Source organism: Apteryx rowi, unplaced genomic scaffold, assembly GCF_003343035.1.
Source record: "Apteryx rowi isolate R43461 unplaced genomic scaffold, aptRow1 scaffold_37, whole genome shotgun sequence".
NCBI classification, from domain to species: Eukaryota; Metazoa; Chordata; class Aves; order Apterygiformes; family Apterygidae; genus Apteryx; species Apteryx rowi.
In genome coordinates this window covers 1,097,890-1,123,817 of record NW_020450196.1, presented here as the reverse complement: position 1 = coordinate 1,123,817, position 25,928 = coordinate 1,097,890, and the positions used below count along the sequence as shown (strand labels likewise).

Here is a 25,928-nt window from a genome sequence, read left to right as displayed (position 1 = left end):
ATATAGAAATACTTACGGAATAATATGCAGTTTGACACTTGGAATTAGAAGACTACACACATTTTGATAGTGGTGCAAAGAGATAACTACAATCCACTGTTAGAAGTATATTGTTTATCTTCAGTTGTAGCAGTACAAAATCTATAACCAGAGCTGAAACCACAAATCAGTCACCATGGTTTCAGCCTTCAAAGTCTATACAAGGAAAATTTTACTGAACAATAATCTTTATTATAATAACTCACTGCATCTTTTCCATTTTCCTCTATTATGTGTATGCTACAACAATACCTCCTTCCAATTTTGGGATTTCCTGCCATTAATTTTTGTCACTTTAAACTGCTTTCAAATATTCAGCTTCAGAATACCTTAGCTCACACTTCCCTTCCACTTTCTTAACACTCACACTTATAACATGTAATGTTATAAAAAAACCAAAATGGTAAAAACTGGTAAGGTTCTTTATCAGTCAAGATTTCTGAGTTGTGAATAACATGCTTGCATATATCCTTTTGACTGAGGTAAGAAAGAAACGGCACCACTTAGTGTCAGAACAGATGACGACTGTGGTAAGGGATGGAATACAAGGGCAGAAATAGTAATACTGAAATTACAATAAATAAAATACAAGAATCAATTATGGGCATTCCTTGGGTGCAGATCAAATGCAGAGGCTACCAATAAGCTCAGTGTTGTATCACTTGCTGAACTGTATGGCCAAAGGCTGCTCTACTGAAAATCAGCTGACCACACGATACCTAGTACGTGAGGACGCCTGTCAGCAAACAGACAGAGGAGCAGCACGCCAGTGTTTTCTTTTCAATTGCAGTATACCTAAAACCTCTGAACAGGCTGCAGCACAGCCACTCAAGAGTAGGAAGAAGCACAAGGTAAGAACAGATGCAGAGACTAATGGGAGAAAGTGGGAAGAGTCAATATATTTCTCCATAATTGATTTCCGATAATGATTCGTTCTCATCTCTTTCCCTCATCCCAACTCCAGAACATATACATACACAGTAATACCAATAAACTGCAAACCAAATGGTCAGTCATGTTCTTTTCAGCTTCTCCCATCTCTCATTGTGGGTAGTACCACTGTTGGAGACAGTGCTTGTTTTTAATAACCATTTTGCAGCACTACTGTGGAAAACCTTCTATTTCCCCACAAAAAGATGCAAACTCTCAGATCACTCAGAACCTCCTTTTCAGACTGCTATTTCCAAAACTGAGTTGCCTTTTCCACACAATGGCAATTACCATGGACTTCCAATATGCTGCTTAATCTTTTGTTGTTGGAAATAGGTCAAAAGTCATTTCTCACTCTCTGTCAAATAAAACAGCAGATTGAGGAAAATGCTAAAAACTTGTGCTTCAAATGGGAAATAGAGCTACTCGGTGTCATTGTAATATAAAGCTATTTAGCAAACTTTGTCAAAGCAAAAATGTATGCAAGTCAAAAAAGGATAGTTTGTTTCCCATGTCAATGATTTCGCAATTCTGTATGCTGAGGCAGTAAGACTAAACTGCTGCTCTGACACAAGCACAAAGCAGTAACACAGTAATATCCAGTATAAATTTTAATTGTCAGCACTCCTGCCTGGATTCCACAAACATTTGCTATCAGAAAATAATTCAGTGGTTTGCCAACTCAATACATATTAAATTACAAAGGTAGACACACAACACACTTTCTTCTTTGGGTGCTGCTAGCCAACAACAGTAACAGCTTTCTTCATTACCAAAGAATTCCCTTTTCCACTTTCAAGAGTTTTATGCAAACAAAGGATTCTGAAATATCTGGAAGTTATAATTTTTTTCCTGCTTTTATAGTGCTTTAGCATTTAAAGTGTTCAGTGAGATCACTCTCCAGAGACTCCAATTAAAGACAATTAAGAGAAAAATTTCATAATACTGTATTTATTTTTCTGAAAGAAACTCCTACTTTATTCAAACCTGGTATGTTTCAAACAAACTTGGTACAATTGAAGAACACATGTGATCAGATGGATTATCACAGATGAACGCCTTATCTTCAATGTTTTGCTGACTGGATGATTAAGAATTTGATTTTGCATTGCTAATTTTGATAATTTCTAAGTATTTTGGCAAAAATCCACCACACAGCCCACTTAGTATGTTTCTCTTCCAAATACTGCCTTGGAAAACACATGAAAGTTTCCATTTTTCAGGTCAAGTTCTCTGTACTGCACTTTAGTAATACCAAAACATTAGACAAATTATGTAGTGCACTATTTTCATAGTGAAATGCTTGGTCTGCATTTTGATTTTGATCCAAGTTTCCAAATTCTTTAGTAATGGAACACAGCCTCATCACAATGAGAGACTTTTTGACCATGCTACTTACCAGTATCCTTCCACTTTCTCAAGAATAAAGGCAACTTTTATTGATTTATTTTTAACCTGACTAGCTAACCTGAATAGCTATTGGTTTATTTTGTGCTGTGTATTGCAACGAACATTGAAGGGTATACTGTACTCTTATTAAACTGTTGTGGCACTTCTCCACGCTTTGCATCAGTGTATGAGATTGTTGTCATTTTCAACCAATGCTCCTCTGAGTTCCAGGAAAGCCGCTCCTTAGTTTTCCCACAGATCCTCACTGACTCTGACTAGTATGTGCATCTCTGATGGTTGCCTTCACAGCCTTGATTCTTTCCAGCAAGAAGAGGAGAGAAAGACTACAACCAGAGGCTAAAACACACATGATTTCAATACCATGCTGAGGCACAAGCAGCTCATGGAGTAGTCCTTCCCACTTAGCCTTTTTTCCTGCCAGTGATAGTGGGAAAACATTCCCTATCTAACATTTTAAGGTGTCAAGCCTCATATTCTCCTGAGAAATGTATTCAGTCATCAGCTGAACTCCTAGGCAGTGTGACTGTCTGACGTAAGCCTTCAAAGTTTCTTGAGTTGCATGTATACTGCCGTTCTAGCAGAAAAAAAGTGTATTTACATTCATTTTGCCAAACATTAGCATCTTCTGTCCAATCATTTGAATGCAGAAATGTTAGAAGAAAACAGCTTAGAGAACAAGGGTTGACACATACAGTGCGAAATCTTAAGGTGCTTGAATGCAATGAGGGAGAAAGTGAGACAGAACCACATTTCATCTCCCTAACTGTGCTATAGTCCACATGAACTTTGTGACAGGTCTCTGTCTCTCAGCCACACTTGACTAGCTTCTGCTGACATTCAGCTGTCAGAGAGCAACCCTTTACCATGCCCCTAACATGCTCTACAGCTTCACCCAATTAACTCGCTTTCACTTGACATTGCAGCAAAAAGCTTCATAATAGGTGGTCAAGGTGCATGGTGTCTGCTTGCCCTCTAACCACTCACACACAGCAAGATGCTTAGCTATCTCCCTTTTTGTCTGTTTGCTCAGAACTGGTGCAACTACAATTTAGTCATCCCATAACTAAACTAGACAAGGAAACTTGAGCTTTGCCAGCAATGCATTAATGTATCTTTAACTGAAGACTAATTTTAAAGCAGAGTCCTACAGCTAGTCATCAGAAGCATTTTGGCAAAAAAGAAATTACAGTGATTCAGTAAAATGCTTCAATCACTTCACAATTAATAAAGATATATCGTATCACTAATACGTATATAAGGGGAAAAGATAGAAGAAGTAATTATTTCTAATAGTAATATTTTACAGCAGAAAGGAGAAAGGTCTAGGAACAATGAAAGGATCTTTATGATTCAGCTTTCTTGCATTAAAAAAATCTTTAGGCATTCAGAAAATTAATTTTTGTTATGTATTTCTGCCAAAAATGCAGTATTTTTAAGGAATAATGTTCAGAACAATAAATCTATGTGGTTAACAAAACAAGTGACTTACTAAAAAAATGGGAAAAACATTTTAGGATTCCACTGATAGCTTATTTAAAACTGAGAATAAACATAAAACTTATGTACTCTTCTTTGCAAACAGATGCACTGAGAATATTCCAGCTTGCTCACTACTTTTCTCAAATGTATTTTCATTAAATACATGAATTAGTTCAGAAAGGCCCTGAAAACCTATATGTAGGTGAATACGTACTGATAATATTTGAATACTTTTTGATGAAGAGGCCTATTACCAAAGACGGAACAGTCTAAATGAGCACTGGTATCTGGACAGTGGGATTATAAGAGTAGCTGCAGTGAATGCCTTTGGTAGCCTTATGCATTTCAATTATTAGAACTCCAGAAAGGCAAGAGTTGAAAGATTATCCATTGACTCCTTTCAGTTTCTGGGTGTTTGCTGAACTACAGCAAGTTTAGATGGATTATGTTACCCATTTGCTTTGCCAGCATATTTGCAGTGACTAGTCCCATTGAAATTTTCTGTAAAAACACTGAAAGAGCATTTTTCATACACAGAATCTGTTCTTTATGAACAGAAGCAGACATCCAGTTTGCAGAAAGCAGATGCTCAGGGAAAGCTATAAGCATGAGGGAAGGAAACCAAAAAGGAAATTTATTGACTGAGGTGTAAAGCAGACACCTCTCTCAATAGGAATTTATAGCAAGGACATAGAACCAACTTATCTTTATGAATCATGGTGAAAAGCAGCAAGTCATAAGGACTTAGAATTCACATACCTCTAGAAGAGGTAACTGATGCTAAAATGGTAGTTTTCAGGAATGAAAAAAAATGTAGCAAACATCTCACTTAGGCTTCAAGCAGGAAAATGGTATTACTCAGACTTAAACTGAAGTGCCAGGGACATACAAGGCCTTTCAGTGGAGAATACAACTGCAGATCTCTCCAAAAACCTTTAGATAAGCAAAGAATGATTTCTTTCCACTTGCTTGTGAAAATACAACCCTGTGCTGTCCATAAACCTGAAGCAAGAAGGGAGATGCTCATCTCATGAACTGATAACCTTTTACATCCTATAATAAATTGTAGATTGAAGTTAGCTCTCAAGAGCCAGGGGAATTAGGATCAAACTGTATACAGACATGGTTAATGCAAGCTATCTGCACCTATTTGAAAAAAAGATTGATTGCAATCTGTTATTCATAATACAAGCATTTGCATGTAGAGTAAGAACATCTGCATTTGCATTAGGCTACAGCCATGTAACTTAGCTCATCCAAAATAACTGTATTAAACTGAGTGGACTTAAAAAGATGCTCAGATGATAGACCAAAAAATGGCGCAATTACACTGCATGCTTAAAAGTGAACTATTGTTGGTGTCAATCTTATTTTCTTGAAAGAAATGTTTCCTATTGAAATCATCAATGTATTAGGAGGACAAAGGATCCACCGTCTTACCACTGCCAAGGCAGTGGGCATTTTCTGGATATCCAATGTAAATGTGTAGCCTGAAAACTCCAAGCCAAAATCCTGATTAGGGCTCCATCCCTCTCCCTCTCCCCATAAGCTAGACCAGAGAAAGATTCATCAGGAGAAGGTACCTTTTGGCTCCTAATAGGTTTGGGTTATTTTTCAGACTTTTGTTTGCTTATCCAAACCAAACATTTTGATGTTCATTCATGTCCAGTAAAACTTAGTTCAAATAACTTTAGAAGGGAATTCCTCCTGCTCCCCCCTCCAATTATATATGTGAGGAAGTGTGTATTTGTTAGAGAGCTGTAAAGAGTAGTTGTATAACAGCAAAGTTCAGGGAACACAGTGGAACAGTTTTTATAAGAAAGGTGCTTAGTAAATCAATTAGGGAAACTATATCAGCTCATTTAATTCAATCTGTTTTCAAGCAAGAGTGCAGAGCTATTTTAAAGTGACAGAGAACACTGAATTTTTAAGTGCTCCTGGTAGATCCAAAACTGCAAACAAAAGAACAAGTTATATTCAGCAGACAGGACCAAATTCAGATTTTACTCACATTGTTACTCTAGCAGAGTAATGACATGTGATTCCTGATGCTTGGTGCTGTGAAATTAAGACTCCATCACCATTTGTGAGTTTTTAAATCAGAAACCAGTCACAGAAGAGAACTGGCCTTCCTGCAATGTTACTTAAAAATATCAGTTGATATCTGAATGGCCTAAAAAATATTTTAGGCTCAGTTTCAGTTGGTGGCTAACATGTAGGTCTTTTGTAAATGCAAGATCCAAATTATATTAACTGGGCAAGGAATCAAGCTTATCAGTTATAAACAACTTGAGTGTGGGTGAGCTAGGCTTACTGTCCCTATTGTTTTTGGCCCAATTTATATATACAGTAATACTTCAGACTGAGATTAAATAAAAACCTAATAATTACTTCAACAGAACTTTGTATACTTATTAAATTCAAGAGTACAATCAGCCTTTTAGAACTGCTCTTAGTTCAGGTACTAGATCATCACTTTCTGTGAGGCTGAACATGCAGTCTGAGTAAGTCTACTAAGCAAATGGAACTAATATTTCCTGCATACCAATCATATTTTATGTGAATCAACATTAAAAAATGTTAATGGAATTTCATCCTTTGGTATATATATGCCAAATGTGTGTTCTGAAAGCACAGAAGAGTTAAAAGAAACAGAAAATCACCCCACATATAGCATTACAAACTTTCACCAGGCATGCGAAGTATCAGAAATTGCATGAGGAACACAGAAGAAAACTTTGAGGGAAGTTCCTTCAACTTTTTCATCGTTTAGCATGGAAGCTGCAGCATAACTTTTAAAAATCTTTATACACAGGGACGTTTCAGTAATTTGGTGTGCCTTCTAAATTGCAGAATGATACCTTAAATTCCTGATACTCAGAGCTTCTGATTAGATTATGTTCTTTTAAAAAGTCAGTTACTCATAGTGAACCTCTGTGAGTTATTAAATTCAACTAGAAGTTCTTAAAGCAATAGGATGTTTTGACATGCTCAAATTAAAATGAAACTGGAAGACTTTTAGTGTCAGGAAGCTTTGCAAAGTCCTGATTAAGCTACAAGATATGCCCAGGCACCCAAAAGAAATTACAGTTATTTACAAGACCCCATAAAAGAAAAGCTGAAGTCACACACAGTCTGGAAGACTAACATGGACCCTTACCATGAGTCTATAACCACATAAGCTGATCGCTTTGTGATCAAATGAGACCTTTAGTATACAACAAAGGCTGGAAAATTAGTGAACTATTTTCATGATGGTGGTGCTGGCCTAAAAGAGCTTAATTCATCAAATTAACCTCATCTGTAATAACTAGATAGGACAAAAGGTTTCTCAAACATAGAGGTAAGCATACAAATTTAACAAAGGAAATTTTTGTAATGTCAGCATTAGTGACATTTAATGGGTGAACTACGTTTTTATGGGCCAAAAACAGTCTGAGTTTGCACCCAGACTCAAAAAGTGGTGTTTTAAAACAACATAACTTTAAAGGTTCCACAGGACCCTCTCCAAAAAGTTATAGCAATTGAATCAGTTGCACCATTTGAAAAAGATGAAGTGGAATCACTGTTCCATGACAATGTGACTTTGCTTCCTAATATTATCACATGCAACAGGGAAACTCTGCTGGTGATTAGCCATACTATTCTGTCTATATTTTTAATAGGTGTATTAAAAGGTACCTTGCCTTCCACTAAAAAAAAAAAAAAAAAAAAAAAAAGCTAATTGATTCTTTAACAAAAAAAGGGTCCTTCCCTTCCAAAAGGTAGAATTTCTGAAACGAGTCAACAAAAAACAAGTTCTTGTACTGGATCTTTTTATCTAATCTAAGCAGTAAGCAAACTGGAGAAAACAAAAGTTATTTGAAAAATCAAGATTATTATCATGATTTTTATCCTTCTAGCTGACAACAAAGCTCTCTATCCTACCAGGTACTCATTTGATATTTCAAAAATCTGTTTAAGTACCAATTTATTCAGCTGGACAAATTGCTTCATGGAGCCTTCCTAGCCTCTGGAGAAAATGGGTCCCCACTATGATCAATTGGAAAAACTATGCCTTTACTACATAATGTAGGTTTCATAGACTTCTGTGAAAGATTTTAATATTTAATTTAAAAACAACAACAAAAATAAATAAATATACGTTGGGTTAACATTAGTCAGTGTCACTTAAATATGTAAAATCTATAAAAACAAGCATTAAGATATAACTTGCTGACTGTACGCCCTTAAATCATGTCAGCATTACAGGAAAAAAATTATGAGTTAAGAGCAGTGTTATGCTTCATGCCCTAATTCTGAATTTCCTGTCTTTTTATCTGTAAGTCATACTCTCTCATATATTTTGAAGGTTTTTTTTCATTTCTTGTATTAAGTTTTATGCTTAAAATACAAAATGCAAAAGATCAAGCAATGGAAGTAGGTAAGCACATGTATTTCTACAAAAACATATTACTCCATAGGAAAAGTGTCATAGAAAAGAACGTGAGGGTTTGGGGTTTTTTTTCCCCCAAGAAAAAAGGATGAGAAGATACATGCTTGTAGGAGAAGGCAGGGGAAAAAAGCATGGGCAAACCAACAGAGAARTAATTTGATTCTATAGATTCCACAAAAGCACAAAGTAAAGGAGACTGCTACGGTTTCCCACTACCGTTCTTTACTCTCTCATTATCTCTTTGGCCTGGCAAGAAGCACTACCACCCTAGCAGAGGATCCACTCTCCTCCTCCTTCTCTGCTCGTATGAGTGAGGTGCAGTCTAATGGCTGAGAAGTCTGTTGCAGGACTGAGACTGGAGATGATACCCAGCCTTGCACTTCCATGACCCTTCCCTTCCAGCTGGGCCAGGTGGACCAGGAGCAGAGAGTCACAGAGAGGAATTGTCTCCTCTGAAGAAGTATTTGCCATTCTGCTGGCACTGAATGCCCTAGTTCTGGGGCAGTGTATCTCTGCCATCCAGAGGGAAATACAAACACATAAATATGAGATTTTGCCATACGAACCTTAAAAATGTCTCTTTTGAGGGGAAAATTCTCTTCCCCAGTACTTAAAAATGTTGTTTTATGCTAAAGTAGATTCTCCAGCCCAATTCAATTAAATGTCAGTACTACTTTTTTTTTTGTCTTTTGTGCATATAGTGTTATACAATGCCACATTATAAATGGGGGCATGCTGCACATACGTGCATTTCTGTGACTGCCTGAGGTATATGCACTCCTTTTAGGAACATTCACTAGGTCTCTCTCTCTTGTCTTTTCTCTCTGCACGCTGGTCAGTGAGCTATAATGTAGGGTAACATAAAACATTATGAAAGACAGCAAAAATCCTTCCCTCTACTCAGTAAGCTTAATCACTATTCAGAAGTGGCATGTACACATCTTGCACTGCATATCAAAGCTAATGAATGAAGATCAGCACTGAATTTTCTCCTTATAAATGGTACTTTGTATAGTTAGCTAAAATGCACAGAAATGCAAAACCGAACAGGTGTCAGAACAAGAAAATTATTCATAACTGTATACTTTATATGATCTAAATTAAAGATGGCAAGAAAATATCAGGAAGATGACAATCTGGATTCCATGGATTTATATGCCATATAAGTATCTGAGCTGGAATCATTCAGGCACAGCTATGCTCTAATCCCCTCCAAAAATTTTTCAGCGGATTCACAGTCACAGAACAAACAGGCATTCCCTTTATGTTTAACCCACAGTTTAACAGGGAATAATAGAAGCTTCCCAGCTCCCTTTCTTGAAATAACTTCTTCAAAAGGGAGGAGGAAGCACCTTATGGCCTGAGTAAAAGTCCTTGAGTCTGGAAAGAAGTGAATTTGGCTGCCTTTGTAGAGAATATTCCTTTTCTTCTAAAAAGCCAATAAAATTGTGTCCTTAGCTCTGTTCTTTTGTAAAAACTTTTTCTCAGGGTTAGGTGTCCTGGTCTATAATATTCAGTTCTCAAAATAACAGCCTGTCTAGCACTCTCAATACTTTTATTTCTACTGAAGCATTAGCAGTACAGGTAATAATATACAAAAATTTCTTCTATTTTGATGTGCTGAAAATGTCACTTTGAGAGGCATGGGAGGACGGCAAAAAGAAATGACAGCATGTGGAAAAGAGTAAGCAAACACATATTACTATATTGTAGCTGGTGAATAAAACTTGTTGTTTAGTATTAATGAAATGTTTTGTAAGACTATTGCAAAAACGTCTGATAAGGAAAATAATATCACATAGTCGTCTCCTGACTCCAAGTTGCCCTCCACTGCCACTGGGCCCTTTCTGAAACATTCAATTCCAGGAAACTCCAAGTACCATTTAGCAAAGCAAATAAAATAAAAGGCTAGTTCATTCCTATCTTTCTCTTTCAAAAGCTGAACAAAATGAAGTATAGGCATTCACTTCCTTTTTCTCTGCTAATCTGCTGCAGACAGTGAATGAATGCATGACGTTTTTCTATAGGGCAAACTTGAATCTATACCTTAGACTTGTTCCCTTATCCAAATTATTAGTCTCTCCAAACTAATTTCCAATTAGTTACTCTAGGAGGTATAACTATTGCCCTGGCCTGAGCATTTAATGTAAGAGAATACAACTTTAGGTTCCAAGAGACTTATTTTCAGTCCTGGGAACTAAGGACCCTTGTTTGTGCACTAGTAGTTCCAGTACCTCACTAGAAACACATTTCTAATGCCATAGAAATGCAAACCATGAACGAAAAAGGGAAAGGAGATTAGCTTCCTGAAAACATGACCCTCCTTTTTTGCAACTCAGCCAATGACTTGAAAGATTTGTTTTGTGCTTAACATTGGAACAAACCTGCGGTCATTTAGGAACTTCATGGTTTCCATTAAACCACACAGCATGGACATTTGGAATTTCATGGCAACTGTGAACTGAGAATGCAGATCTTGCTTTTCCAAAGCACAGGCCTCTGCCTTGAGCTAACACCCACACACATTCACTCACATTCCTTGGCCAATTCATGTCATTAAGGAGACTTTAAAAACAGACAAAACAAAGCAAAAAAATTAAACTTCTTTCTCAAGCACTTGAAAGCAAACTACTGTCAGTGGAAATGCAAAGTTTAAATGCAATGAATGCATTATGTCTATTTACAGTATTTATAATATTAACTCTGTAGCTACTCTGAAAAGCTGAAGTATTGGAAACCGCCTAATTACCCAAACATTTACCTCTCTGCAGGTGTAAATACATGGACCTAATAAGCTTTCCCACTGTGAAAGCAGTTACTTAAATTATATTAAAATATTAAAAACTATTTAATGAGCTTTTTTCCCCTTAAGTAAATTGAGTGTGTGCCTTAACCTGCTTCAGGCAAAGGAAGTTTCAAACATATTGGTTTTGAAACTAGCCATTATTTCCTATGTTGCAAAAATGGCAATTTTATTTCCCAACAGCAAATGAAACTGTCAGGAAAATTTAGATGCAATAAAATTGGGTGGTTAAACCAACATGCTGGATTTGGAATAAAACTGAATTAAAGGAATTAAAATTAAGCATTATGTCAGTCAAACTTTATAAAAACTATTTTAAACTTTTTTTTTTTCTTTTGCAAAAGTTAGGCTTTGGACTTGGTGAAGTCTAACCGTAACTACCCATTTTATGTCCATCAATAGTGTCACATTTGAAATTTGTGCAATGAAAAATATTTTGCATAAAATGTGTTGCTTCTGGCAACATTTCTGCCTAAATAAAAAGTTGTCAGGCAGTGTGTGACTTTAGTGGTACAGAGTTTTAAAATGGTGGCTTCAGTCCAAGGCTAGCTAATAACGGCTGACATGCACTGGAATCTTGAGGCCTAAATCAACATTGTTTTCACAGCTGTAATTAAGCCACCTAATCAGAAGCACATTTTGACGGGACAGTTTCTGGAAGCCAGACATTACAATTTCTTATGCCTGGAGCGCAGTGGCTCATGAGAGGTCCTCATTTAATTTCAGGTTTAAAAAAAAAAAAAAAGCAGTAAAATGAAAAGACTATAAAAAAAGCAGTGTACGACTGTTGAAATGAAGCAGGCCTATGTATTCATGCCTTGACCAACCCTGTATCCCACCCTCCTTCGGCTCTCTGCCGAGTCCCCATCTCTCAAGTGGCAGCTGCACACAGTGAGATTAAGGGCTTCTGCCAAAGTCAACAGATGAGCTGGTCTGAACTGGCTCTCTGTGTGTTCTGATTGTAAATTGTGCTGGTGATGATTAGAGAACTCTAACACAGGATGTTGACTCTTAAAACTGTCCAGAGAAAATAATTTTTTTAAGTTCAGAAATTTTTTTTAAAACTTTTTTTTGTGGCTTGGTACATAGTGTTGTGTCTATAACTTTCAGATGATTCAAATGTGAATTCACACAAATTAAATAACTACAGTATTTAAAAAAAATACGCCATCACTTGCTCACAGCATGATCCTTCATTTAGTGATGTTTATATAACAGTGCTGCTGCTGAGTGCAGTTCTCTGACTAGCACACTAAAGCAGTCTTGCGTTTCTACCACCTGCCAACGAGAGATCCCCCTGAAATTCAGAGGATCTGATTTTTCTGTGTGTGTGTGTGACTATCATTTCCCTACACTGTCATACTTGAAATGGCTAAACTGTCTTGCTCATTTTCTGGAGCACAGCTACATTAGTAACTTTAACATAAACTTTCAACCCCAGAGGCCATTGTAAAACTATCAATATGAAGGCACCAGTCACTGGGGTCTGATTACATTTAGTTCTGCATTTTAATTACATATGGATTCTATTAACTGAACCTTTTGCCTTATAGGCAACATTTTAATCAAATTACTATAATTTTCAAATATGTTACAATAGTCTGACAAGTTAAAAGTTCACCTACCTAGAATATTAACATCAAAAACATTTTGCATAGAAAAGGAAGTATTCTTTACAAAAAAGCAAATGTATTGAACACTTTGCCTCAAGTCATATTATGTGATTTATAATATTGGTTTCATATCATTATATTTATTATTGGTACTATAGAGTAATCAAACAGTTTAAATTACATGATTCATACTGTTTGGTTACAACTATTACTTATGTAAGCAATACCACATGACAAGGTATTTACACTAGTATACCTGCATTCCTTGCCTATGCTGTAAGGCTGGCAACTAACGGCCAATTGCTTACAATCAAGTAAGAAATGCAAACTTTTCAATTAAAAAAAAAAAATACTCACTAGGAGATATTACTGCTCTCTGGATTTATCCTGGTAGAAGATTCAAGTTAAGTAAATATTTCCAATATGGCTCTCTATTTTTGCCTATACTGATATGTCAGTCTTTTGTGTCTATTTTTTGTCAACAGTAAGGAAGCTCTCCTTTTGTGCCCGTCAGATTTTTCTTTACTTATTATCACTTTAAGAACATTCCTATGTTTCACAGTAAATAAGCCATGCACTGGTATTTAACAGCACTGAGTAAAAGTTACAATTATTTGAAGTCCACATCTTACTGAATTCCATCCTGGACTACTGCCAAAAAACACTGTAAGAAAAGAGGTAACAATGAAAATATTAAGTCTGATTATTTTCTACAGGCCAAATTAAGAGCCAATACATCTTACACCCAAATCGGTCCCTTGAACCAATTCCAAATGTTTAAAAAAAAAMCAGTTCAATTCCAAAGCTTTCAAAAAATCTTTTCAGTTCAACTGTGCATCAGGCTAGTATGAAGTAGTGGAAAAGCCAAGTAGAGTTTTCATCCAGGACCTATCTGCTCTTGCAACATCTGGGAAGAATTCTCCCAGCTACATCAGTCATTCCATGTTCTAACACAAAAGATATGGCTCCTGCCCATGAAAGACATTCCCTGACATTTAACGCTTACACCGATGGAGTGAGTGCCTTTCTCCCAGATAGCAAGTTAAAAGGCAGTTTTCTTCTTTCTTTCTCTCCAGTTCCTTTTTCATAATTCTAAATGTAAGACATTGCATATGCTGCCCAGTTAGAAGCAGGTCTCACAGCCTAGATACACCGATTGATGCCACTGACATGGCAAACAAGAGCGTGGGGGAAAACGCATGTAAAAGCACTACTCTGACCAGTGTGGCTAATGTGAGAAGAAACTGTCAGTGGTGTAGTTACTTGATAAATCTGAATTTAAAACATTTCTTTTCTCCCTTCCCCCACATTAACTGGGTTCAAGTACATCATGAAAGCTGAGGGCTGACTGCTGGTCCTCTGAGTAGGAAGAAGAGTTTACATTATGCTTAATGCAGTTCTTCAATAAAAAGTATGGAAGTATATTTCAGCTACCAGCATCTCAACAATGAATACGGATTTCTCACATATTAGATCATTCCACTTGCTTCTCTCACCTTACCAAAAACCTACAGTCCTTGGCTTTTCAGTAGTCCACACGATATCATTAGGCATTTTCAGACAAAGGACAGTCACAGCCACAATGTGGGGAAGAAAAAGGTAAGGATGATGCAAAGGCACATAAAGCAACGAATGATTTGATTTTCAACACAAGCTAAGATAAGCATCCAAAGACAAAAGTTCTTTTCTTGGTTAGTTTGAGAACTCTGCTCTTCTTACAGACCTTCACTTCACCCCTCTCTTACCCATCTGAGACTCACCTTCTCTCCCTCCCTTTCAGTTAAAGTTTTCCCTCTAGCTTCCCGAATTTCCATTTCTCCAGTGCACACAAGGCTTTTCTTTCATCATCTTTATACATTACTTTCTCTTCCCACTCATTTTCTACTCTCCTTTCATTCTGAAGTTAAAACAAAAGAGGAAGGAATATCACCAGATTAGCTGAATGCTTCTGGGTGACCTAAGTATAGCTTTCAATTTCTCTCTTATGCTGGTTTGCCCATGGGTAGACATTGCAGAAGAGAAAAGGCCACAGAGAAAATGCAGCACATTCAGGATCAGAGAAACACCTGACTACCTGAAATAGAATAACAGTGTCTTCTTTTGTCTGCCAAAAGTGATACCAGGATATTTTAAGTTCTTAAAATTCTGACACTAGTGCTGACACCAGTGCACAAAATCTCAAGGCTGAAAGCTATGAAAACAACACCTTCTGGAGAACTATTATAATGAATTGAATTTTGTCACTTCCTCATATGTGTCAGAGATCACACTGGAAAATACAGTGTCACTACATCCACTCCTCACAACACTGCGCTTGCAGCAACAGACTTTTCTCTGACAGTATAGATACCGTGGATTCACATGCCTGCCACATGAATTATATGATGCCACATGTTACCCCAAAGCACCCACAAAGTAATTGCTTATGACTGTATTATTGCACAGTAGAGCACTCAAAAGCTCTCAGTTCAAAGACTACTTGTTACTGCAACTCTGAAGAAAAGTGTAAGTACAGTAATAAGCCAGTGCATTTGAAGGAGAAATAAAATGGATCAAAGCAGGATAACCCAGTACTGTTAAAGTAACTGACAAGTGTTCCTTTAATAGGAAACTTGAAGAACAGTCCAGTCTGTGATGTCTACCTTACTAGATTTTGCTAAACAATAAATAGGCAGGATAAAAAGAAACATGAGAACTTTTCAGCTGATATCTTTGCTAGTTAAACACTTTACACAGATTCACAAATTATGTGTACAGTTACTATTGGTGAATTTCTTTCACTAAGCTCATCTTCTAAGTGCTTTAAGCTTTCCTAAAGAAAGTATAAGGGCAGAGATGTGCACAGAATACAGAAAAATCTGTAAGTGGAACAGAGTTTCTTAAATTTCATGGAGAAAATGGCAGCGGCAGTCCAGAGTTGAGTCCAGTGCCAATGAAACTCTCCATCTTATTTCATGAGACTGAGAGCTGGCTTCTCTGTTCCTACTCCAGTGACCTATATCTTTATAGCCAAGTCTTCATGGCCGTATCAGTGACATCTTATTAGATGAACTGGAACTTTACCAATTAYAGACATAGCCCCCAATGTGGGCATGCAGCAAGCTGTGGAGGACAGAATTGTGATTGTGGCAGTCGGACTTCAGAAGAAGCAAATTTTAAAAAGCAGAGAAATACACTGAGGGGAAACTGCTGCAGTTGAGAAGAAAAGCTATTATAAAATTTCAATGTTTTCATGACAGAAATAAAGGAAAAAGAAATTTTAGAAATGTAATGAAGGCTGTAGAACCTTCTGGTAAAGGAAAACAAAAAATGGAAGAGAAATCAAAAAATGGACAAGAAAGGAGATACAGATAACAGGAAACAATGGAAAAAATGGTGCTCTTGGTAGAAAAGTAATAAACTGTATTTCAGCTCTATTGAACTTGAAAGAGTTGCAAGATTGAAAAATACACTACAGAAAGGCAGATAAAGGGTTGCAGAGAGGAAGAATCACCAGATACAGACAAAGACAGAGAGCTAGACACTAATAAAGAGTATAGAATATGTTTTGCCATTGACTCCCTTTCACCTCACATAATTATTCTCTTCTCTCTAATCATTGTTTATCTCACCTTTGTCTGTCATGATCATATCCCTTCCTGTTCTTCTCTGTTGGCATTAGCATGAGCACAGAGAGCAATCTCAGAATTTAAACACTATGGACAAGAAGGAAAGCAGTAGGACTAGGAGTAGACTGGAGGATGGAGATGTCACTTCAGAGTCTTAGACTGAAGATGAGAAGTCAGGATCACTGATACTGCCTTATGGCATCAGTTTTGTTTTCACAATAATCAGCAAAACCCTAAGCAGAAGCAGAGGACAAAGTGGTGTGAATAGAAAGAAAGGTGATGTAGTTAGCAGATATCAACATAAAGAGGCCAGTTAGGAGAACACTATCTTCTGAACAAGGAACAGACCAGTGCTGACAAATGGCTCTGACTTGGAATGCAACGGACAGTTGGGAGGGCATGGAATCATATGCAACTAGTGTGAAAAACATCAGGAAACAGGACACAGTAAGACAAAGGTAGACCTAACAAGGGAAGAGACAATACTTTGCATACACATCAAGGACTTTCCAAAAAWTTTTCACTACTGAGTAATAGGATATTGTTCTAGAACACATGCCATATCATATGAGTTTTGTAAACTGACATATAGGATAAACCAAGACAGTCCAGGTGCGGTGTGCTTGCCTGCTGCCTGAAAAGTTTTGCCAACCTAACAAGTGTTACTCTGTATGTGATTAAACACAATGGATTGAAAGCAACAAAGTATGTAGAATTTTGAAACTTGACAGATGCCTGGGAAAAGACATCACTCTCTTTCCTTTAAAATAATCAAAGAAAGTGCCCACATTACAAGAAAAAAAATTAAGTTCTATTTTTTTGTTTCATGCAGAAAGAAATTCAGTGCAAAACTTCCCCCTCAGAAATGGAATAGAACAATATGGGTTGAAGCTTTAAAAGGTAAAAGCCACTCCGGAAAGCTGTGATGCCTAACTTTATTAAAACTCATGCTTGATGCAACTTTTGCAAATATTAGGGACAAACTTTACAGAAAATCTAAATATTACAAAATACACCATAAACATTTGTCATTTTTTAAAGAAACTTGAGAAAACTTGAGAAAACTTGAGAAAGTATAGTTATGAATTTTTTTTGCCTTTTCATTAAAATTTTAGAACATTTTCTATTAATACTTATGCTTAGGTTACAATTAAGTTGCATCTCAAGGGAAGAACTCTTCTTCCCCTCAAATGGGTTGCAAAGCAGAGTCTACAGACCCTACTACAATACAAATGGTATCATCTTTACGTTGATACTGTAGGCAGACACAAAAGGGTCGCATTTAATCAGAAAGAGCTGGAGGGGTGTTTGTTTGTTTGTTTTCACTGTGACATATCAAGCCATAGCATAGCTCTTCAAAGACAGCACTTGCATAATCTCTGCTAAAAGCGCTCTCAATCCAAATGAAAGCAAACCTCACTGCAGTAAATTTGGCAGACTTCCCAATCCTTAGTATACAAGTGGTCATCTTGATTTAAACAACAAAACAATCACAACATGCAGACAAAGGAGCAACCCAATTAGACTGGGCACAGGCTCAGCAGGACACATGTAAACCTAGTAGAAAACAAAAGATAAAGGAAGGCTGTTTGGAGGAGGCGAGAAGCAATCTTAGTGAAGCAATTTTGGTGAGTTTCTTAGAAAGGTTGTGCAGAGTCACAAATGAAGCAATGCTTTCATCCAACAACTATCATCTAAAGATCTTAAAATTGAAATTCAGCAGTGAGGAAAATATTTTCAATTTGTGCTAATCTCTCTTTGTGCTGATCAACTTAGAAGCATGACAAGAAATTAATGCAGTTCTTTGGGACGCAACCAAAGTCACAGCCACAGCCTTTCAGTATCTGTTTGCTGATGTGTTTATGTCATTTGCTTTAGTGACTGCTCTCTTCTTACAGATATTCTATTTCAAAAAGAAAAACAAACAATCCCCATTTTCCTTATGGTCTTTTGCTTCACAAGAGTTAAAGAAAAGAAATGGGGAAGGAGAGAAAAACAAACAAAAAAAACCCCCAAAGGAACAAACTCCAAAGCTCTCCTCTTTATCTTGTGTGGAAAAGTAAAGAAAGATGGAGAAGAAATAGATTAAGTATATGCAACTTGCATACCCTACACAGTTTCATTCTAGACATACTTGGCTACATATTTATGATAGTTTATGTGTCTGGCCTCCTGCCTGTGTGACACAAATACATCTGCATTCAATAATCCCCCTAGAGACAGATCCCAGATCTGAAGAATCACCTTATTAGCCTTAAACAAGTCCAAGTATCTCTGTGAGAAGCAACATTTTAGACAAGAAATGATTTCTGAAATTGGATTTTAACCTTATAACTGAATCATAGTATTTTTCTTTAGTGAGACATATTATTCATAAGCACAGTTGTCTAAAAAATAATCATGTATCCTAGTTAACATTTTGGTTACATGCACAATTAATTACATTCTGGTTTAATGGGGTGCTATATCTTTAGACAGTTAAATTGCTTAAGTCCAAAATTCAACTGTTGGCTGTACTCCCAAAGACAAAGAAATCACAATGTAGTACTTTTTCAGCTATAGTAGCAATGTCCTTGTGCAAGATACAGCAGTAAAATTAATCCTAGTGATAACTTCTAGCATCCCACATTCACTTCTGAAGAAGTCTCAAAAGATTTCTTGTTGATACTATTTTTATTGTTGTATTATATTTATAATGAAATATTATGTATTTCCCTACAGGAACTATGCAACATGAAGGGAAATGCTGGCTAGGAAAGTGTATATCCAAATGAAAAAAACGACTTGAAAAGCAGACTTACCAACTGTAAGCTTTCACTTTCACGAAGACAAGCTGTTTGGAGCTCGGACTTCAGGGCTGCAATGTGAAGCTGATGAGATGCTATTTCTCTCCCTAACATGCCAACTCTGGAACTTGCAAGTTGGTAGACATCCATAAAACTTTTAATCATAGCCTTTAAAAAGTAAAATAAATAATCAGTGCCAGGCAGGCTATCCTTGAATGCCAAATAGCATATATCCAAATTCATTACAGAACAGCAGCTAGCTTTTATTAACTAAAGAAATCAAACAAATGTTGGAAGACAGGCTAAATTTCAGTCTCTGGACTTAAGAAGGTCTAATAATGCTTTTTGTACTCCTTCTATTACTGTAAATACTAAATAGCATTAAAGAAAAGCAAAAGACCATGCACTCAAATTAGAAGGTGTTTTGATGTGTTTTTTTCAAATATGAAATACAACATTGAACAGCTGATATTACTTTTCATTGTATTTAAATACAAGACTCCGTACAAGTTCAGTTTCTGTCTATAAAGAACCACCATGCAGTTTCAGGTAAATGTTCATACTTTCAAAATCAGTCAAGTTACTAATTCTCCCACTCCACATTAAAAAAAAAAAATTAATTTGGCAGAAACAAAAGAAACAGAGAAAACCTACAGACCTCTGAAAGTAAATCATCTGATTACAATATAGCTGGGAAAATATAATTGTTTTCATGTATATAGTGGAAGAATGTCCCAATCGTGTAATATTGATCAGACTGATAATAAAGTTAACAGCACAAGAGAGTACAAATGATTTGGCAGCACTGGTAACTTTATATCTGCCCTAAGTAGTGTAACACTGTTGAGATTATTGGACTTCTTTACAACTGGCTAATCACATTTTATAGGTTATAGTTTTCCCTTCTGAAATGACCTGTAGCAAGTTTCTACTGTAAGAACATATTACGGATAATATGAAATTGGCCTTTTGAATGTAATTCTTTGGTAGAGTCAAAAATAAGCTTGTACCATCAACTGACATTCACAAAAATTTTTACAGTTTTCCTTTCTTTGTTTTCAAAGACATTACTGCTTCTGAGAATAAAATAAAAGTAACACAACTGAAGTCAATCAAGTTACCTCATCATCAAATGCAGAAAACAGCCATGGCAAATTACCACCATTGTATCCTCATCAAAAAGAATACCTAAAATATCTTACCTACTCTAGTGCTAGCTCTAAAAGTGTATCCACACAGGTCTATAAATCTGCCTCTGCCAGGTCTGACCCTGTATTTAAAATGATTTTATTTACATTCAATTTGACTAAAATGTCACAGCTCTTCACAAATATTGCGCAAGAATGTGGATACAAATCACATCCCATATAAAACTGTAGGATAGCCTTCACATGGCAACTGCCCACATGTTAGAAGTTAGACATATGTTGAAATACCTCAGTGAACTGAGGCTGTGACTCATAAACAAGGATTATGCCAATGTCTCACAACAAGCTGCATCTCAAGACTCACAGAAAAAAAAACCCCAAAACTTACTTATTCTTATATTTGATACTTCCTAGATGAAACTTAAAGACAACTCTAAATTAGAGTACATAGAGAGCATTCCTTACCTTCTTCCTCTCACTTCCACTACCACAAAGCTAGTGAACCCACTAACCTATACAGATTCATCCTTCATCTTTAGTGCCACAGGAAGTCTATCCAGATATCTGAAATAGCCTTGCTGAAAAACTGCCCAAATGGCACTTCATTCACCAGATCCACTTCTACGCAAAATTAAAGCTCTCTCAACTCAGCTATTTCATTTGTTGCCCTGTTCAAGTTCAAAAACAAATTAAACAAGTTGAAAAATATTTTCAATCACAGGCAAAAAGTATTTGTTCTACAACTTTTACTTCCAAGTATGGCAAACATTTTTCCTAAGACTTCTGGGGTTTTTTGTTTGTTCTTTTTTAATATGGAAGGAAGCAATTTCTCTGTTATTAACTCTTCAGTACCAATGTGGAAGGTAGCATTTTTGCATCCTTAGATAGTCATTCTTTACAGCATATTCCAATTCCCTAGCAAATAGCCAAGGTCAGCTTAGGCTTCTCTTCACTCATGCCAGGGAGAACAACATTTTTTCATCTTCTGAAACACCCTATGGAATCATTGACAATGAGCATGCAGAACATTGATTTCAAATGTCAACTGGAGGATGGTAAATACATTTTTAAAGGTACCATTGCAAGGCATTTCTTTACACCTGTTTCTACATAAGTCATGCCAGTTACACACTGAATCGCAAATCTGTCTTCCATAGTACAAAAGTTGCACTCATTAAAAAGCTTGAGACACAGGGAATGGGGATAGGATCTGGTCACTTGCATGTTATAAGATCTGTCAAATAATGAATGAACAGTGTCTGTTAAAAGAACTTCAAAGACAGACACGCGGTCCTGCTGAAAATTTTTTTCTCCTCTTGCTCACTAAAGACTGTTTTTTGTTTGTTTGTTTTTTTCAGGTAAATATAGCAATAAGATGTAAGATACTTCAGCACCCTCCTGATTAATTTTTATAGCACAGAATTTGACATTCAGACACATCTGCAGGAACTACATTTTAGTGAGCACTTCTGTTTTTGAATGTGTTGGTAGTAGTGTGACATGCAAACTGGGAACACAATATCTGAAGCAACAAAAAATTTTCTTTCATTACAAATAAAAAAAAATTAAAATAACCATCAGAAATTGATTTCTATTCAGAAAGGCCAGATGTAGTGATCCCTAAACATTATAGGAAGCAATTTTACTGCAACTCAAATGCGTCTGCACACACACACTTTAAAAGCGAAAACCTTTTCTGACTGAAGAGTATTATAGGAATGTTAGTGAGGAGAAGACTTAGCCAAGGAAGCCAGAGCAATTCTGAGGGCTGGAGAATGCTAATTTTAAACATTACAACATTTCTACAGTTCTAGTACCATTCTAAGGATGGACTAAAGGATGGTTGAATAATGGTTGAAATTTACATAGGACTGTCAATTTTAAGAACAGAAATTGTAATGAATTACCCTGAATTAATCAAAAAAAAAAAAAAAAGAAAAAGAAAGGAAAAAGAAACAGACAGCTGAACTGCTTTTTCCAGTGACCTCTTCCTTTTCTTCYTTTACTCTCTACAATGCCTCATTTTATAAAAGCTTTCACTAGTATATAAAGTTCTACATCTTGTGCTACTGATCTGGTAGAAGCAAATTATAATGTCAAAAGTATTTTCAATGTCAAAAATGTTTTCAATGCAAGAAGAGACCCATGCTCAACATTTTAAGTCAGGACACGAGCAGCTTCATGAAAACAGAAGCATGACCTTCTTAGATAATTGGTTGCAACTCATAGTATAAAAATGTATGCAGAAGATTGGCATGAAGAAAGAATGCTTTTCTGCTGAAGGTGCTGGACTGGACTCCAGTAACCTAAAGATAAGCAGATAGGCACATAAGTTGATAAAAGAGAACATATATAAAACTTAATCTAAATTAAACAACCTTTCTTTTAAGTGAAATTAACATATGAGGTTTAAGAGATTAGGAAGGCATAAGGAAGAACTAGCTACTTCCCTGTTTATAAACGACACATCTGTAATACAAGGTTACTAATGAAAAGTTCTGGCTTAACCTACAGGTTGGTGAAGCTAAGAAACTTGAGAAGACAAACAAGACAAGCTAATTTAGTGCTCTTTGTAGGCTATAAACCAATGAACTGTGGAGTAAAATAGCAAACTTCAGGTTGTGATTTCTTTCTCCACATTAATTTTAAAAAGAACTGAGAAACACTTAACATTAGAGACAGTCTTTGGAGGACCTGTAAGAACAGTACTTTCCAATATTCCCTCTGTTTACTTTTGAATAATCAATCATTTTCTTGTGCTGTACACTGCTTCTAGAACCAGTAATTTTAAGGTGTGCAGTGCTGTATAATCTTTTAAAACTGCTTTTGCGTGCATTATTAGCAATGAATTTGTCAGATTGGCAGACTTCAGACTTTAGGAATACTTTATTTACAGTGAAAAATGGCATTTTACTAGCTGGTACTGATAAATAATACAACAATGTGTAAGGAATATGAAACATAAAAAGAAAACTAACCCTTATTTTTAAAACTAATTTATCAAAGGTTACTTAAACTTCAGTTGTTCTCAGTTCAGTTAAAGTAGAAACATGTTACAATAAATATATAGATCAGCATATGCAAATTAGCAGCAGACTTCTTGTGAAATTTTAAGTGTTTTATTATAGATTATAAAATGACAGGTTTTTTATCCCGAATTAAAACACTGTACATGTTTTATCTCTTACAAAAAAATATCCCTTCACTCAATGCTTGGCCACTGAGAATGAAAACAATTCAAAACAGATCATTTTATTTGGATTATGAATTATAAATAATTGTAAATGGAAGCAACCATTTAAAGCTTTAGACTATTTCCAAGTTACAAATAAAATATCACATGGAAAATTCCAAGTAATTAAAAAGCAGTTTCTTTATTTTTACATCCATGTCATGCCACTGACTCAGGATCTTCTTGGGCCTGATGTTGCCAAAGAACTGTATTTCCTGTTTAGAAGGGAACAAAAATAAAGGAGGGAAACCTGGTGTGAAACGATGCTTATAAAAAAGTATCAGACATAGTAACAGCCCGACAATGCAAGTATTGAATTTGTAATATTAGATACAGCAGTCAAAATAACAAGACCATCTATACTGCACAAAGTGCTCAAAAAACAGAATTAAAAAAAGTATGAAAAAAAAGTCAAAATTAGTATTTGTCTGTTAGGTTCTCCCTTCAGGAAATTCCTGAACTAAAAAGAATGTTAGCAGGTAGTAAATTTACCTAAGGGCAATATATACAAAGAGACGAAAAAGAACAAGAGAAGGAACAATAAATGGACTCCAGAAAAATGAAAGATTAACTTTTGTACAACAAAGTGCTCAGCTGAGAATCTGAAAAGACTAAGATTGTATTTATGGCATGGAGTCTGGCTGAAGTGCAATACGGGCAAAAGCAACTGGTGTGAAAACTCCATGGACTGGAGTTTTGCATGTTTAATGGAAAACCTACCGTATGCCTGTCATTACTGTCTTGCCTCAAACTGATATAAATTAGATTAATTAAAAAAAGCTCCCAAAACTAAAAAAAAAACCAATTAATTGTAGTTTTCATAAGCAAGATTTAAGGATATTTATTTTTGGGGAGGAGGAAGGATTAAAATGTATTTGCCCCATCGATTTTAGCATTTCAAAATCCATTCTGGCTGCTTTGTCCCATAGTCCAAAATGTCTAGTGGCAACATCAGTGGAGGATGTAAATATAGCGGCTTCTCAAGCATCAGAAAATACCTCAAGGGAAACAACATTCAGCAATATTGCACTTTTGCAGCTGTTTGGCACTTCTTTAATGATCTATTCTCCTTGTATCTTGTTTCCACACTACACTTTTTGTTGGGTTCCACTGAAGCGTGGCATGCACAATTTAAATGTGCCAAAAAGCAGGCCAGTTCTGTTACAACTTTTTTTTTCCAACCAAAGCTGACTCAGTGCCACACTTGGGGCCTAACTCTATCCCCTTCGCTTCAATAACAATTACTTTATCCCGAAGGTCTCAGAGGAGATAGCCCAAGGGAACACAGCTCTAAATAAAAGGCTAGATACCCTGCAAGAGGTAATGACATGACTTCCTACAAGAAAATTGAAAAGGCAGAATTGAAATTGACAGAGACTGAAACGAAAGTGCTTCTTCTGGAAACCACAGTAGATGGGCATAAAAACAATTGCCATGAAAATTATTACAAAGTGTAAGAGTTTCAAAAATAACATTGTTCTTATAGAAACTGATAGATTAAGACCATGAAGCAATGGTTTTGTTAATACAGTAAGATACAAAGGATCCTGAGAATTTTACAGCAAAGAAATCACCTGCAGCCCTAGTACTCAGAAATGTCCTCTGATCATGCAAGCAAATTACTGCTTAAGAAAACTAAGGAAATGTGGGGTTTTATACGCTAATAATGTTTACATGTGTAAATTTATTCTCACTGTATGTTGCACACAGGCATGCATAGCTGCATGCAAGATGTAAAAAAACACTTGATTGAAAAGAAATTTTTGCCCAAAGAACTTGTAATTTAAGTAAAAGATGAGGGGAAAATGCAAGCAAAATATTTTGCCCCACTCCTCCTCATCTTCATCTTAATGGTGCTGATACAAAAAGAATGCTTTAACGTCTCAGGGATAAGAGAATCTTCAAGAAAATGGTTTGGGCAAGAAAGAAACAGAACTGAAAGAAAATTCGGGTTGGTACAGTTCCTTCGACTTTCTCCTGCAGCCTATATTCTAAACAGCGAGCAAAGAAAGAGGGACAGGTAGTCATTGAAATACAGTCCACCTTGAAGTGCCTCACCTATAAGCATGAAAATCTCCCTAGAGTGAGTACAACATATTCCCACTGCTGGGAAGAAATAAAAAGCACCAAACCCAACAAAAAGTTGGGATGCAGTTTTATTCAAAAATGGCTGTGCCCCATCAAACATTCTGTCTTGAGGTGACAAAAGAGAATAAAACTTTTCATCAAAATTCCAGTTGAATGTTGAGTGAAAGTACAAGTTGTCTACAACTGGATGATGTTGCTTTTAGTCTATTGGAGTGACATCTCAGAAACAAAAAAGAAATAAAAAAGCTAAAGCACAGAATCCTTTTTTTACAGCCAAACTCATATATATATGATCAGTAAAGATGAAGCCTATTCTTTCCCATTTTTGTAAGAATCCTACACAAGGACAGGATATCC

At 36.1% G+C, this 25,928-nt stretch overlaps 1 protein-coding gene across 9 annotated transcripts in view; it reads right to left on the bottom strand.

Annotated features, from left to right (window-relative positions):
• Positions 1-25,928, bottom strand: part of CCDC171 (coiled-coil domain containing 171) — a 155,507-nt gene that overhangs the window by 3,242 nt on the left and 126,337 nt on the right. For 7 of the 9 annotated variants that reach the window (XM_026073580.1, XM_026073576.1, XM_026073579.1 and 4 more), the window contains one exon: positions 19,119-19,271. The exons of 1 other annotated variant lie outside the window; for it this stretch is intronic. In XM_026073580.1, the coding sequence (XP_025929365.1) occupies positions 19,119-19,271 (153 nt within the window). Of the gene's footprint in view, positions 1-19,118; positions 19,272-23,378; positions 23,699-25,928 lie in introns of those variants that run through there. One more of the 9 variants, XM_026073575.1, reaches the window with a different exon arrangement.